The sequence below is a fragment of the Pinus tabuliformis genome, chromosome 3_1 (genome assembly GCF_031772625.1).
Source record: "Pinus tabuliformis cultivar Carrire ecotype Pingquan chromosome 3_1, CPIR1, whole genome shotgun sequence".
NCBI classification, from domain to species: Eukaryota; Viridiplantae; Streptophyta; class Pinopsida; order Pinales; family Pinaceae; genus Pinus; species Pinus tabuliformis.
Window position 1 is genome coordinate 148448553 of NC_142301.1, and position 15227 is coordinate 148463779.

The following is a 15227-nucleotide window of genomic DNA, read 5'->3' on the forward strand; positions in this document are numbered from 1 at the left end:
AACGCTCTGTTGTCCAACAATCATTGGAATGATCTTCCAAGTTGCAAGCGAAGACAAATTCATCGAGAAATTGATGACAAAGATTGATTTCCGAGATGTGTGTAAAATGTCAAGTCTTGAGCGCGGACCATGTCAAGGTAGTGATGCCGAGCTAGTTTGAAAGAATACCCTATTTAGTTTAGTTTGAAGTAATACTCTAGAGTCTCACCTGCCCCAAAAGTTGGTTGTTGAGTCTATTGACTTGGTACAAATTCAAATTCAATTCCAGTACTGGAAAATTCAATTCCAGTATGAGCGAGAGTGAGATTAGATTGGCTTATATTTCTATGCATTTTTAGCTTTTTTTTCATGTAAGTCGTGTATAATTTAGAATTAATTGTAAATTTGGAAGTGGATATTGAGAAAATATTTTAATTTTCTTATTTATATTTGGAATTGGTTGAATCTCACCAGCATCATAAATATGTAATATGTAATGTATTCATGTATATTAATTATTTGTATGTAATCTGTCCACCATAACTACTCTTTTGTTTTTTGTTTTTTAATATAGTATCCGAGTCCATATGGGTTTGACTCCATTAAGGGAGAGCCCAGAAAAATAGAAGAGATAAATTCTACTATTTGACAATGTGTGAGTGTGTTTTTTTTGTGAGTTTTAATTTTCGTGTGATTTATTATTAAGTTTGTTGTGTGTGAGATCTCTGCGGCCAATGTATATACGTGTGCGGTGTTGTGGAGAGTCCAGTAAACTCGTAAAGAACAATTCGTCGGTTCTCCAAATCGCTCTGCTACTTGCAGCCTCGCAGTGACAGGGACGCGCTAGTCAATATTCGACGCCATCGCTGAATGATGAACGCAAAGTCAAAACACTAGTCACTGTCTGTGTACGAGATATGGTAAAATTTCTTTCCCTGGAGTCGATTAGTCTGGATATTCATCTCCTCATTTTCGAGGTACACGAGGACATGTGGGCACTCCGAACATCTTGAGCACTCGTCTTAACGGCCACGAAAATCTGGTTTCAGTCATCAATTCCACTTGTAGATCGTCTTTTCCTTCTCTAGGACGACAATCTTAGCATATATTCTCCGAATGTTGTTGATCTGCCTGGTTTGAGAAAGGTTGTCGTACAGGGATAGCCAGAAAGTATGGTTGGTGATATTGAAAATATGGTTCGCAACTATGTTGATAAGCCCAATTGTCTTATATTGGCACTTTCTCCTGCAAACCAAGATATTGCAACATCTGATGCTATAAAACTTGCCCGAGAAGTTGATCCTACAGGTGATAGGACATTTGGAGTGTTGACAAAGCTTGATCTCATGGACAAGGAAACAAATGTTGTAGAAGCGAGGGAGTGGGAAGAGATATGGATAGCATCTTGCTCACACAACCAGAGGTTTACCAAATCTGACAGAATTGGAGTTTGAGAAGTGCAATTTGTTAAAATTGTAAATTTTAAAGCTTCAATGAAAGAACAAATTAATAATGGTATTGATAAATGTTTTGAAATCACACACATTGATCATAGCTAACTCAATGGAGTGGTTTTGTTAGAATTAGCTACTCTAACAAATCACAGGACAATCCAAGACAACAATTAAAGAGGAAAGAGTGAGGAGACTTGTTTTTTGCAATAGTTTCATGATTATTGGTTTTTGTTTGTTTGCTTTTGTTCTTTTAATAGTGTTTGTAAAAAGTGCATAACCAATTATTGAACAGTGTTTCATAAATAATATTAGTGGTTCTTGGCACTAGGAAACCCTTGAACACATTACTAGTTTGATTATGTTTATATTGTTATGGTGTTATAGTATGGGACCCATGTGTGTGAAGAAGGTCAAGTTGTTATATCAGCGGTTGAACATATTCAGTATTCAAACCATTTTCCTAGCCACTGATGGATATCCGAAAGCGAAATATCCCACAGATGGTGATTGGTCAATAGGATGGTTCATCAATTGACAACTCTTCTGGCTAAAGCCCCGACTAGCTCAGTCGCCAATATTGTTGATCTTGCAAAGTTCATTACAGAAGCAGGTGTACTTTAAATGAGTCATAAGGTAAGATTGAAGATGTGGAGAAGGAAAGAGTTGAGTCCAGATGACTACATAGTGGGTAGAGTTGTTCATCAAGACCAGTGAGACACAAATTATTTTTATTGTTATAATATGTGTTGTAATTGTGCATGTAAGAATTAAGGGGGAGTGTTGGAAGATAATTTGTCTATGTATAACTTAGAATTAGCTGCAGATTTGTAGGTAGATGTTGAGAGAATATCTCAACCTCCCTATTTATATTTGGAGTTGGTTGGATCTAACAAACACCATAAATATCTTATGTATTCGTATGATTTGAATTGTGTAATATACTAATTATTTCTGTGCAATCTGTCCACCATGACTGCTCTTCTGTTTTTTAAGAGTAACACCTTTTTGGAGGTTTGAAGACCAGGATTTAAGAACATGAAGGTAATTAATTATGAAGTACAGTGCAGTGGTGTATACTTTAAGATATTTGTTATCAAGTGATTTGTTAAAATTATCAAATGGTAATGTTAAACCAAAAAGATATAGAAATATCATAAAGCTTACAGTGATAGCGTGAAATTTAAATTTTGATGATAAACAGGGGTAAAAATATTATAAATATAAAGTAGTTACTTTTGTTAATAAGTTTTAAGTTATTTGTTAGATTTTTTTGGAGGGTTTTCTCGCTTTTTTCTTATCAAAATTGTTCATAAACCAGCAGGAATTTGTTGGAATCACAAGTTTGAACTATGAACTCTCCATAGTTCTACTGTTTAAGGAGTTTTTTGACATGTTGAATTCATATATGTAATCAAAAATCCAATATAAACCACAAAAATGAAAATTCAGCCACAAATATTTTTAGCTAGATTTCGGCTTAAAAATCCAAAAGCTCTCGTTGAGACTAGAGGCTCATTCTACAGCCTAGTATGAGGGGATGTGTAAGTTTGTCTCCTTTAAAATAAAAACAAAAGTATAAAAATTATGTTTAAAAAAAAGAATTAAAACTTATTATTTTCAAAAATATTTCAACAATATATTTAAATAAACTATTAGAAGATCTATTTTAACTAATATATTTAGATATCAACTTCGTATATATCTATATATAGAAAACCAAATTGTTAAAATAGAACATTTTAATGTTGTATATAAAAAAATATTCAATGTGGGTTATCAATAAAATATTTTAATAAAAATTAATATTATTAATGATAAAAAGTATCGATGTACATGTGATGTAAAATATTTTAATATAAATTAAGCATATATTATATATCATTAAAAAAAATGTATATATCATGAAAAAAATAAGTTTTATGGTTAAAACATTTATTTAGTTTTATATCTACTCTATTTAACATTCAAAAGTACAATTTATTAAACAATGAAAAATAGCATATCCTATTTTCCACTCTAAAGAAGTTTGTAAATGAAAAAATTTGATCCCTATAGACTCGTGTTAGATTCGTACTTAAATGAATCTATGCTATCCATGAGGCTCCAAATATAACTTACAAAAATATGAAAAGCTAAAACCCCAGCAACCTCTGTAAAATAGCAAAAACCCTAATCAAGATTTCAAGATCTAAAGCTGATTTGGACAATTTGTTTGCATCTTGATTGTGTTCCCTAGAATGGAGTGCTCTGGAGGATCTTGATGCCTGTAATCCATGATCATGGAATCCAAAGGAGGCGTTGTTGTTGAAACCAACTCATTTGAACGTATTTGAAACCCACTTGTTTCCCCCACACGATGACATCTAATTCTGAAGATTCTGGAGAGTCTTGGACCCCAGACCGGCCTCAAGGAACCCGGACTCCAACCCAGAAAATCAACGAATATCCCAGATTTTTATTTTCCCAGAAAATCAACGAATATACGGTCACATGGAGAGCACTCATGTTCATAATCCACTAAGTCCTCCAACTCCGTGAACAAAAGTAGACGGATAGGTCGTAGAACTAACAAAACGACCCACTGTACCGAAGATCAAGAATAGTCCCATCTACCCACTATCCAATAAACCCGATAAGGAGAATGACCACAATCACACAAATGAACAGAAATATCCAGATCCACGGGATTAAGAGATACATACAACCATTTTACTGGAAAACTCCCCTAACCTAGAAGTTATCTACCTACAAATGAGAGGCCCTCCCCCACCGCCATGATTAGGGTTTTTGTACTTGTTTTCAAACTTAAATTTTTATTAGTTTAGAAATACGAAAATTTTGTGAAATTCTATATATTAATTTAAAATATTATTGTTTTATACTTGAAAAAATCATAGAAATTTCTTATAATAAAATTAATTTGCAATCTAAAAATTATATATTTTTATTTTATATTATAATTTATAATAATATTTTTAATCTCTAATACAATTTATATTAAAAAAATATTATAATCCAATAAAAAATATTAGTAAATCTTAAATATTAAATTTTAATATAAATTTGTTTATGAACTTTTGGATAGATAATTATCAATGTTTTGTTAAAACACTCCTTAATGTGTAGCCATTGGTTCAATTCACTAATTACATAATACCATGATGAAGATATCATACCATATTTACAAGAAAAAAATAATATAAATTTTATTAAATAAAAAGTATTAATAAATATTTAATATTACATTAAATTTGTTTAGAGAAATATATTATTGATGATGATGATGGTGGTTAACTTCCACTGAGACCAAACTTGGCTAGGAAAGTTAGTATTGCAACAAAGGTTATGAAACTGAGATCTAATGTGGTTGTACTGGGGCATTCTAAGAGGAAGTGATTTTCATCCTAGATGTTCATATTTTCACAGAGATGGCAAATATTTTCCATCCATGGTGTTTTAGGAACTGCCCAACCACCCGTTTCACTATGGAGCTCATGAAAGTTCGTTCTAATCTTGACTATATTAATTTTTTTTGTTTGAGTTAGTTAAAACAGACAGAGAATTTTGATCTTTTAGAGTAAGGTTAATAACTTCCTTATAATATCTTAATTAAATTATATTATTTAATATTAAATTATATTGTTTATTTATAGAAATAATATTTAGAATATATTTTTTTGAATTTATGATTTGGGTTTTTTTTATAGTAATTGTGGAGAAATTCTATAATACCAAATTTTATAGGTTATCGTTTTAAAAAATTATATTTAAACAACTTTTTATTTGGTGTTTAAGGTTATCCAGAGAGAGAGAACTACATTGGAATACATATAAATAATTCGACTTAGCTTTATAATTTTGAAACAGAGGTCATCTCTTTTTTGGAACTAATCACTAAGTTAGCCTCCGATATTAATGAGGGCTTGTATTGGATTATTTACATGTTCATCAACTCTCCTTTTTCAATTTTAAATTACGTTTTAATCCATTATACATACATCGTAGGCTACAGAGTTTCAATTGCAACACCTGAAAAGAAAATGGAAAAAATGATATACAAAAGTTTAAAATGGTCTTTTTTAAAAAAAAGTTCATATACAAAAAATGACGCCATAAATTAAAATTTCAAAGTAACCCCTTGCAAGAAAAAAAAATTTGTCACACCAATTCTAGAGCTTAAATAAAGTAATTTTAGTCTCTTATAATATAAATGACATATTCAAAAACAGAAAAACAAATAATCAAGTGTATTGTTAATTATTAATAAATTTATTGTAAATATGGATTTAATATTAAATGAGAAGAACTAGAATTCAATTATTCTAAGTTCCACTAAAATTACTTCAAATTCATTTGTCAAAGTTGAGATTTCTTAAAAATACAAAATGGAAAAATAGCTAAAATCATCTAACTAGAAACCCTATATTATTGTTTCTAAATAATTGATCTCAATATTACTAGAGTTCAATTATTCTAAGTTCCACTAAAATCACTTCAAATTCATTTGTCAAAGTTGAGATTTCTTAAAAATACAAAATAGAAAAATAGCTAAAATCATCTAACTAGAAACCCTGTATTATTGTTTCTAAATAATTGATCTCAATATTTTTTTTGCATTAGTTTCTAAATCTCAATTTTGTTTACATTTTATGGTAATGTTAACATGGCTCTATTTTTGTAGACTAACATGGTTGATAAGGTGCTTTCTAAGGCTAAGATTAATGATCTTAAGGATGAAATCACTTCATCTAAAATGAAGTTCCATGCTAAGGAAAAACAACTGAGAGATCAATTTGATTCTATTTTTTTATAACATTTAAAGTATTTTAAGTTTTATTTTTAATACATTATTATATATGAACATGTATATAAAGCTTTCATATCACTTTTTCTTAAAACAATTTGATTTTATTTTTTTATAGCATTTAAAGTATTTTAAGTTTTATTTTTGATACATTATTATATGTGAACATGTATATAAAGCTTTCATATCACTTTTTGTTAATACAATTTGATTTTATTTTTTTTATAGCATTTAAAGTATTTTAAGTTTTATTTTTGATACATTATTATATGTGAACATGTATATAAAGCTTTCATATCACTTTTTCTTAAAACAAATATAAAAACATAATTTTAAGGTTTAAACTATTTTAAGTTTTATTTTTGATACGTTATTATATGTGAACATGTATATAAAGCTTTTATTTCATTTTTTCTTAAAACAAATATAAAAACATAATTTTTTTATTATACGTGAACATGTATATAAAGCTTTCATCTCACTTTTTCTTAAAACAAATATAAAAACAGAATTTTAGCATTTAAACTATTTTAAGTTTTATTTTTGATACATTATTATATGTGAACATGTATATAAATCTTTTACCTCATTTTTTCTTAAAACAAGTATAAAAACATAATTTATTTTATTTTATTTGTATTAAGATTCATGAGGAAAAAAAATTATAATGTTATTCCCACACTTGTGATATAATATATTTGACATACATAAATTATTCACTAGTTTAAGGTGAATGCTTGCATCCATAAGGGAGTTACAAAGTTTTATTTCTGATACATTATTATATGTGAACATGTATATAAATCTTTCATCTCACTTTTTCTTAAAACAAATATAAAAAACGGAATTTTTTTATTTTATTTGTATTAAGATTCATTACAATTTTTTTTTATAATGTCACTCACACACCTACGACATGATATATGTTACATACATAAATTATTCACTATTTCAAGGTCAATTCTTACATCCATAAGGGAGGTAAAGAGGATGAGGGAAAAAGTGAGTGAGGGAGAGAAACACACACACAAAACATATATATATATATATATATATATATATATATATATATATATATATATAAAGAGCATTGAATATAAATTAGTCACAAGAGTATAAACAACAATTTCATCCATACTTCCCCAATGGAAATAGAAAAATAAGGAGTGTTGAATACAAATTAGTGACAAGAGTATAAACAACAATTTCATCCATACTTCCCCAATGGAAATAGAGAAATAAAGAGTGTTGAATATAAATTAGTGACAAGAATATAAACAGCAATTTCATCCATACTTCCCACAAGGCCTAAAGCAGATAGTGATAGAGCTTATTAGCTTATTTTGTTAATATTTTGTTAAGGGGCTTCCCACAAGGGCTTCCAACAAGGCCTAAAGTAGATAGTGATAGTGATAGCTTTGATAGCTTACTGGTGTAAATATATTTGACATACATAAGCTATTGACTATTTTAAGGGAAAAGGTGAGTGAGAGAGAGAAACATATATGTAAATGGAAATAGAGAAATAAAGAGTGTTGAATATAAATTAGTGACACGAGTATAAACAACAATTTCATCCATACATCCCACAAGGCCTCAAGGCCTCAAGGAGATAGTGATAATGATAGTGATAGATTTGATAGCTTATTGGTGTAAATTGCGATAGCTTTGATAGCTTAGTGAACTTCCACAAGATGTACTTTTATATATATGTGTGTGTGTGTGTGTGTTTCCATGAAAATATATATTGAATTGTTTATAAATTTAAAGTTAAACAATTATTAAAAAATATTATGAAATGATTAAACTAGCAATTGTCCCAAAAGGTATAAAGAGAGGTCGATAGGATTATTAAATTGGAATTGTTGAATTTTTCTAGAAGAGATGTTGTTTCAAGCCTAACGAATGAGCAATTTGAGTTGGCTAAAGGCTTTCTAATTGTTTTTTATTATGGTAAAATTATATTGATAATTCATTGGTTTTACTTTCAAAAGCTTAAAGGAATTTGAAGAGCAGGTATAGAATTGTTTTGTGGGATTTGATCCCAAAATCATTGATTTATAAATAAATACTCAATGAAATGCTAATTGGTTGAAACCCTGCACAAATTTTTGATATAATCAAATAAGCCGAAAAGGTTGAAAGGCTTAATTGGTTTGTGGAAAACCTTGTTTTCTTGGACTGGATCATTGTGCAATTACTTTTCTTTAGATGTTTTGTTTATATCTCCATGATAAGCACAAGCATAGAGTTAGGTTTGAGCTGAGTTTTTAACTTGGAACTCTCCCAGGTGGAGCTGAGTCCCTCTATAACGATCCCTGATAAGCACAAGCATAGAGTTCTGTTTGAGCTAAACTCTTAACTTGTTTCCAATTAAAAATACTGCCTTGATTGTTTAGAGTCTTAGACATTCCTGACTCTGAAAAGGCATACGACATGAACAGCATAGCCATAGGGGTTAGGGTTATGTTTGAAAAATACCATCTTGATTGTATAGACATTCTTGGCCCTAACAAGGCATACGAGATGAACATTTTTGGTGTTGTGGCAATCAACATGAACAACATATGTGGTGGGCTCCAGTATTGTAGCAATAATGCTACAACTCCTAGAATTCCCTTCTTTAATTTTATCAACCCGGTAGTTCGTAACAAACTTGGAAGCGACGGTGCTGTATGCACAAGTACTAGCTCTTGCCGCAGTTGTCACTTGGTCAGCTGGCACAAGTCCACTAGGAGCTTAAGCCAACTTCTATGAGCTCTTAGAAGAAGCTTTTTAATTGATGGATGAAAGCTAACTCGAAGGAAGCTAATATAATTGAAAAAAGAAACTGGAAGCCAAAAGGAAACACAAACCCTAGCAAACCCTAATTCTACCAGCTAGTCCTACTGACGCAAAGGAGAGCATGCAAACTACTAAAAGAGATGCCATTACTTCTATGAAGGTAAAATACATGTGTCTAGACTACCTCTATCTGAAGAAAACATATTTTTGTATTTTTGTTTAAGTTGTTGGAATTATCATGCATGTGCTTCTAACTATTTTTTACTGTGCAGAGGTGGATCAAGGAGGAGAAATGCTTGGGAAAGGTTAGGAAGGTTCAGAGAGGGTCTAAGGGGTCCCTAACACCCTTCCAGAGAGTCTCACAAAGTTTGGCTGCCAAGAAACCGTGTTTATGAGCTTCTACAGGAAGTCTGCAGGGGTTCTACAGGATGTTCAGGATTTCTATAGGATGTTTTGTAATTCTTCTACAGGATGTTTCGAAATGGGATTTTGGAGCTTGGATGGAGGGAAAAAGATGGAGGAATGAGTATGGAGGTGAAATAGGGGTGTGAAGAGGTCTAGGACTTGGTGGATGAGGCTAAGGAGCGATTGGATTTGTTCAAGGATGGAGGAAGCGATGATGCACAAGAATGTAGGAATTAGGGCAAGGTGGGGAAAGTATGGCAAATGAAGGGTACGAATCATGGACTAAGGGTTGGAGCAGATTATCTTATGGATTATGGGTAGATAGAGAAGGATAACAGGTGCTCTGCAAGTTATTTTTCGAATGTAACAAATGAAGACTTGGAAAATCAAGAACCTAATTACCTTGACCTAATCTGACCTAGATAATAGCAAAAGAAATGGAACAGAAGTTTATTTGCACAAAATCAGATGAACTAACTATGCAACTAAGCAATCATAACCCTAAGCATGCAGTCAAAATTGATATCCAGTTTGACAACTAAGAATCCAACACTAATACTTGCATGGTGAAGCAAAACAACGTTTTTGTGGGCAACAAGGTCACCTTTGTCCCAACTCACGATCCCACTGAGGGAGAGGTAAGATCAGAGGTGCTTGAGCCCCTTTTTCCAAGGATCCTTTATGTTATTAATCTATCCAAATCAATCTAAACATGAGAATCTACTTTAATCATCAAAAGCAACCTAAATAACGCAACAAGTTTTAAATCTAAATAGTAGATTTTACTCTAAGAATGCAGCAAAGAAACATGAAAGTAAACAAAGGATGTACTGGGCGCTTGAGATGGGCCCAACCCCAAGAGCTACAGCCTCCTAAGAGAGATTTAGAGCTGGTGAAAAGCTGGATTCATCTTTATTGATCAAGAAATGAAGAGTTACATCAAAACTATCCACAAGGAGAACTTGAAAATGAGCTGACAACAAAACTAATCTATTGCCTAAAAATCGAACTACAAAATGACTACAACAAGACTATGAAATGACTAACTACCAGCTAACCCCCAAATGAGGCCCTAAGCCTTCTTATTTATACAAATTGAGGACCCCAACAGTCCTCCTAAACTTTAGGGACTCGGCTGCCCAAGACTTGTAGTTAACAGCAGTCCTACTTGACTTGCTTGGCTGCCCTTGTGCTGATTGATTTGGTGGCCCTTGAACTCCGAGCTAATGGTGGAGAATTCGAGGTAAGGGCCCATAAATGAAGGGAACACCTTCCTAAAAATACTCTCCACGAATTTGGCTGCCAAGTGCTCATTTCAACCATTGATTTTGTCTCCAAATTGACCAAAAAGGCTACACAAAGCACACATTAGACTTGTTGGCATAATGACTAACCCAATTCACTCTATTAGCATAAATATAATAAAAAACATGCAATAAACTAATGAGAATGGTGGATTAATTCGAATTAGGAGGTTGAATGAGCCCAAATAATTATCCATTTTTGGGGCTCATCATCACCCCCTACTGAAAGTGTTGCTCATCCTCTGAGCAACCAATATATCTCCTCATCTTTGATGGCCCTGGTGGCCTCCCTGTCATGCCAAGCTTCTGAAGTGATGCCCTCTTCTTAGTCATGAAACCATGCTTTTCTCTTTGCTTCTTCCCACTGCCTGTGCTTCTTTTCCTAGAGAATTCTCAACTTTGGTATGATTGTGCAAGTATATTCAATATGATGGTGGCAATGGTGGTGAAAGGAGATGAAACCAGTGGAGGATGGAAGAAAAGAGTGGTTGCATGCCTCCTCAACAAACTTCAAGCTTGAAATCCCTCTCCATAATTGATTCTGACCTACCCAAAGGCTTTTACAGGATGTTTTTGGTAAAAATACAGAACTTCCTGTACAAAGTCTTGTAGCTTCCTGTAGAAGGTTGAACCATGACCAGATTGTGTCTGAACCTTGAAAAAATGAGTGTTCATGGAGGGGATGGATGTGCTTAGGGTGGCTAGCACAGGTGCTGCCTCTCTAGCTAAAATCTCGACCAATTTCTCCTTCTGCTGCCCTCTCCCTAAACTTCCTTGTATGCCAATCCCAAACAACGCAAAGCCTTTGAACTCATCTGATGAAACTTCCTCAAGAGTAATTCCCTTGATGCATCATCTCATTCAACAACTGATCCATCTGCAAGTTTTTGAAAAGCACTCCTTTCAAACAAATTTTCCATGGCGCCCTTCACTAGCAGACGATTTTGTCCCAATGGTTCCATGACAATAACACCCATGGATTTTCGATCACAATCAAACTCCAATAAAGCCCGCCTCTTTGATCTTTGTATCCACCAATTACAATTGCCCAATTTCACTGTGCCACTATTGAGAATGGAACTTGTATCACCTGCCATTGGGTCTGGAACTCCCATTTTTTCAACCAATACCTTCAAGGTTGCCTCAGTGGGAATACCAGTAGCACGGAACTGGTGACCTTGACAAGATATCCCTGCATCATTGCAAACTGCAGCAACTTCTGCCAGAGTTTCTCAATTTTCCCCCATATTATGTGCAGGCCAATCCAATATTTTTCCATCCTCAGGATTATATGTTGTTCCTTCAATAGTAAACTCTCTAAGTGAACTAGCACTGTGCCCTATGGCTATAAACTCACTAAAAGACATCTGATTGGTTGTAAGAGTACCTGTCTTATCAGAGCAAATCACTATGGTGCAACCCAAAGTCTCCACGCTCCGTAACTTATGCACAATAGCATTCTTTTGTGCCCTCTTACAAGTGCCAAGAGCCAAACATGTAGTAATCACAACAGTCAATCCCTCTGGTATAGCAGCAACTGCCAGAGCAACAACAATCTTAAAGTAGTACGTACATTTCTCAAAGGAAAACCTAATATTTTTTTGGCCACCCATCTATGACTTCCCATGAAAGAAAATATTTGTAGTTCATGATCCAGACAAGAATACAAATGGCACCAATCACTGTTGTCAGTCTTTCACCAAATTCATCTAACTTTCTTTTCAAAGGGGTATCATGACATTCCATTGAAGCTTCCTGAATTTGTGCCTAAATTTTACCTATTTCTGTAAACATGCCAGTGCTCACAACAATGCCTGTGCAGCAGCCATTGGTAACTGTAGTTCCTACAAACACCATGCATTCCTTTGACTGCAACTCACAGTCACACAAGGTGGCTGGATATGTTCTTTTGACCACAGGCATGCTCTCTCTGGTCAGGGAGCTCTGCTCCATCCTAAAGGTGGATGTCTTGAGGGACACAATTCTCATGTCTGCGGGAACCTTGTCTCCCACCTTCAGTTCCACTATATCTCCTGGAACAAGTTCTCTGGAGGGAAGATCTACAACACAATGTCCATCTCTCAAGACCTTTGCATGATCAGATTGCATTTCTTTGAGAGCTTCCAAAGCCTTCTCAGAATTATTCTCCTGCCATACTCCAACAATGGCATTGAAGATGAGAATCAAGAGAATGACCAGGGGCTCTACATAGGCTGTTATGCCCTCCTCAGAAGACACATTATCACGAAAGTAGGCGAGAAGAAATGAAATGCCAGCTGCGAGCAAAAGTATTTTAACAACTGTATCATCAAATTGCTCCACTGCCAGCTTCCACAAAGGTGTACCATTTTTCTTCTGGAGCTCATTCCATCCATATATTTAACGGCGTTTTTCCACTTCATGATAATTTAAACCATTCTCTAAGCTCACATCATATTCTTCTAAGCATTCTTCAACAGTTTTAGACCAAGCAGGGAATATCTTGTCCTCCATGGACTATGAAATAGATGATCAGATTCTGAATTCAAACAGATTGCTCCACCATTAACAGATCTATAATGCGTTTGAAAAAATCCAAAATCAATACTTTCAAGAACCCTGGTAACCTTGGACACGAGCTTTAACTACTTTTCTCATTTCAAGCTTGAATTTTGACAAGAATCTCGGGTTTTCCTTCTGCAGAGTTGTTTTCTGTGTTTCCTGTAGACGACTTCCTGTAGAAACGCCTGTAGAGTGCCCCTGCACCTCTAAGTGAGCCCGATACGCTGGAGAATTGTGAACCAGGCCACAAAGCTCAATGGAGGACGATGGGTTAATCATTTTGTGGAATCAGAGGATGCATACTTCAGTTGAAAATGTTGCAAGTGCAAGTTAACAGCAGTCTGTGAGTTTCAGCTGAGCGTTCGTTAATTGCTGCGTGATTTGTGGTGAAGGAGTGAGGTGGCCAGGTGTACATGGCCACATGCAGACGACAGTGCTATAATGAGCTGCATGTCCTCTTCTTGTTAATCAGTTGCACTGGAGTTAAAGCCTCTACCCCTGTCTGTTTTTTTTTTTTTTTTTTTTTTTCACGTGAGTTGTCTAACACATACGTTGCATGATTCTTGGCTAATTGATAGAAAATTGGACAAGGAATTATCGGCTTAGTCCTGCTATATTCTTGGCTCAATTCCACCATTCCATTCATTCATGCAGTTTTTAAATTAGATTTGTGCAATAGAAGAACGAGTTTTAGTCACGTACCTGAAGTCAAATGGCTGCTGTGAGGTGCTGAGGCTAGTCATTGCTGCATGCACTGGTTTCTTTGGTTGTATGAGGGCTTGGCTGATGATTTTTGATTTTTTTCCTTGTGCAGGTGTCCTCTGGCCGGATGCATACTGCAGGAGTTCATTTCCACACTCAGATCTGCACCTTCAAGCTGCTGCGTTGAATTTTCACAGGACCGGAACTTGTTTTCGCCATTGCTCCCAAACGGCAAACCGGATTGATCTAAAACTTGCTGAGCGCATTCCTATCATCATGATGCACCTCCCATAGAAAAATCATGATCAATGGATGCACAGATTTCGAGAAAAATGGAAAATGGCTGAAGATTTCAGAGATCAATTTCTCGGAAACCGTGCATCAAAATCGGCTGAAACTGCTTGGATAGGTTACAATAACCCATATGCATATCCCCATGAAACAGGTTTTGAAACAGATGCACATATATGGAGAAAATGCAAAAATGACTGATGGTGATGGAGGCTGATTTCTTGGAAACCGTGCACTGGAATGGCCTGAAACTGCTTGAGCATGTTGTCATCATTCCTATACAATTCTTTGTAAAACGGTTTTTCAAATGGATGCATGGTTTTCAAGTTATGGAAAAAACAAATTTTGTTCTATGTATTTTCTCTTCAAAGCATTTTGCAAGTTTTTGCATGGAAAGGAAAACTGAGCTTGGGTTGTGATGCAGGTATGGAGATGATGGAGGAGGAGTTTGAAGATTGCAAGAGGACTTCTGAACCCTTGAGGAAGCTACCATGTTCGCCAAACCACCTTTTTGAAATCCACTTCTAGCTTCCTACAATTTCTACAGGAACTTCCTGTAGAAGCACCATGAAGAAGCACCAACGAGGTGGAAAAGATGATGGAAAAGGGGGAGGAATGGGAACATGGATGCTTGCAGGCATAACCAATGGATTCCAAGCTTTAGATCCCCTTCCAAAATCGAATCTGGCTCGCTTGAAGGTTCTACAGGATGTTTCCTGTAGAAATATTGAACTTCCTCTAGAAGGCACAAAAACTCCTTTGTCTTTGTTTTGAGTGATCCTCCTGACCTGCAAAGTCATTGCTACAACTTGAAATTATTCAATGGAAATTATATTTCTTTTTCTTTTTCTTTTTCTCTTTTTTCTTTTTTTTTGAAAAACAACTAGGGCGCCTCATGGAGGTTTTCACCCTAATTGCCTGCCCTGGGCGCCTCCAAGGGAGGTTTTCACCCAGAGATCTTAT

The 15227-nt window shown here is 34.4% G+C and overlaps 1 protein-coding gene across 1 annotated transcript; it reads right to left on the minus strand.

Moving 5' to 3' along the window:
- Nucleotides 1–11587: 11587 nt before the first annotated feature.
- On the minus strand, nt 11588–13223 carry LOC149186229 (calcium-transporting ATPase, endoplasmic reticulum-type-like). Its single transcript, XM_089409263.1, has 4 exons — nt 13145–13223; nt 12509–13006; nt 12118–12267; nt 11588–11922 (listed from the first exon to the last, which is right to left on the minus strand). The coding sequence occupies exons 1-4, from the start codon at nt 13221–13223 to the stop codon at nt 11588–11590; spliced, it is 1062 nt and encodes a 353-aa protein (XP_089265389.1).
- Nucleotides 13224–15227: the final 2004 nt, after the last annotated feature.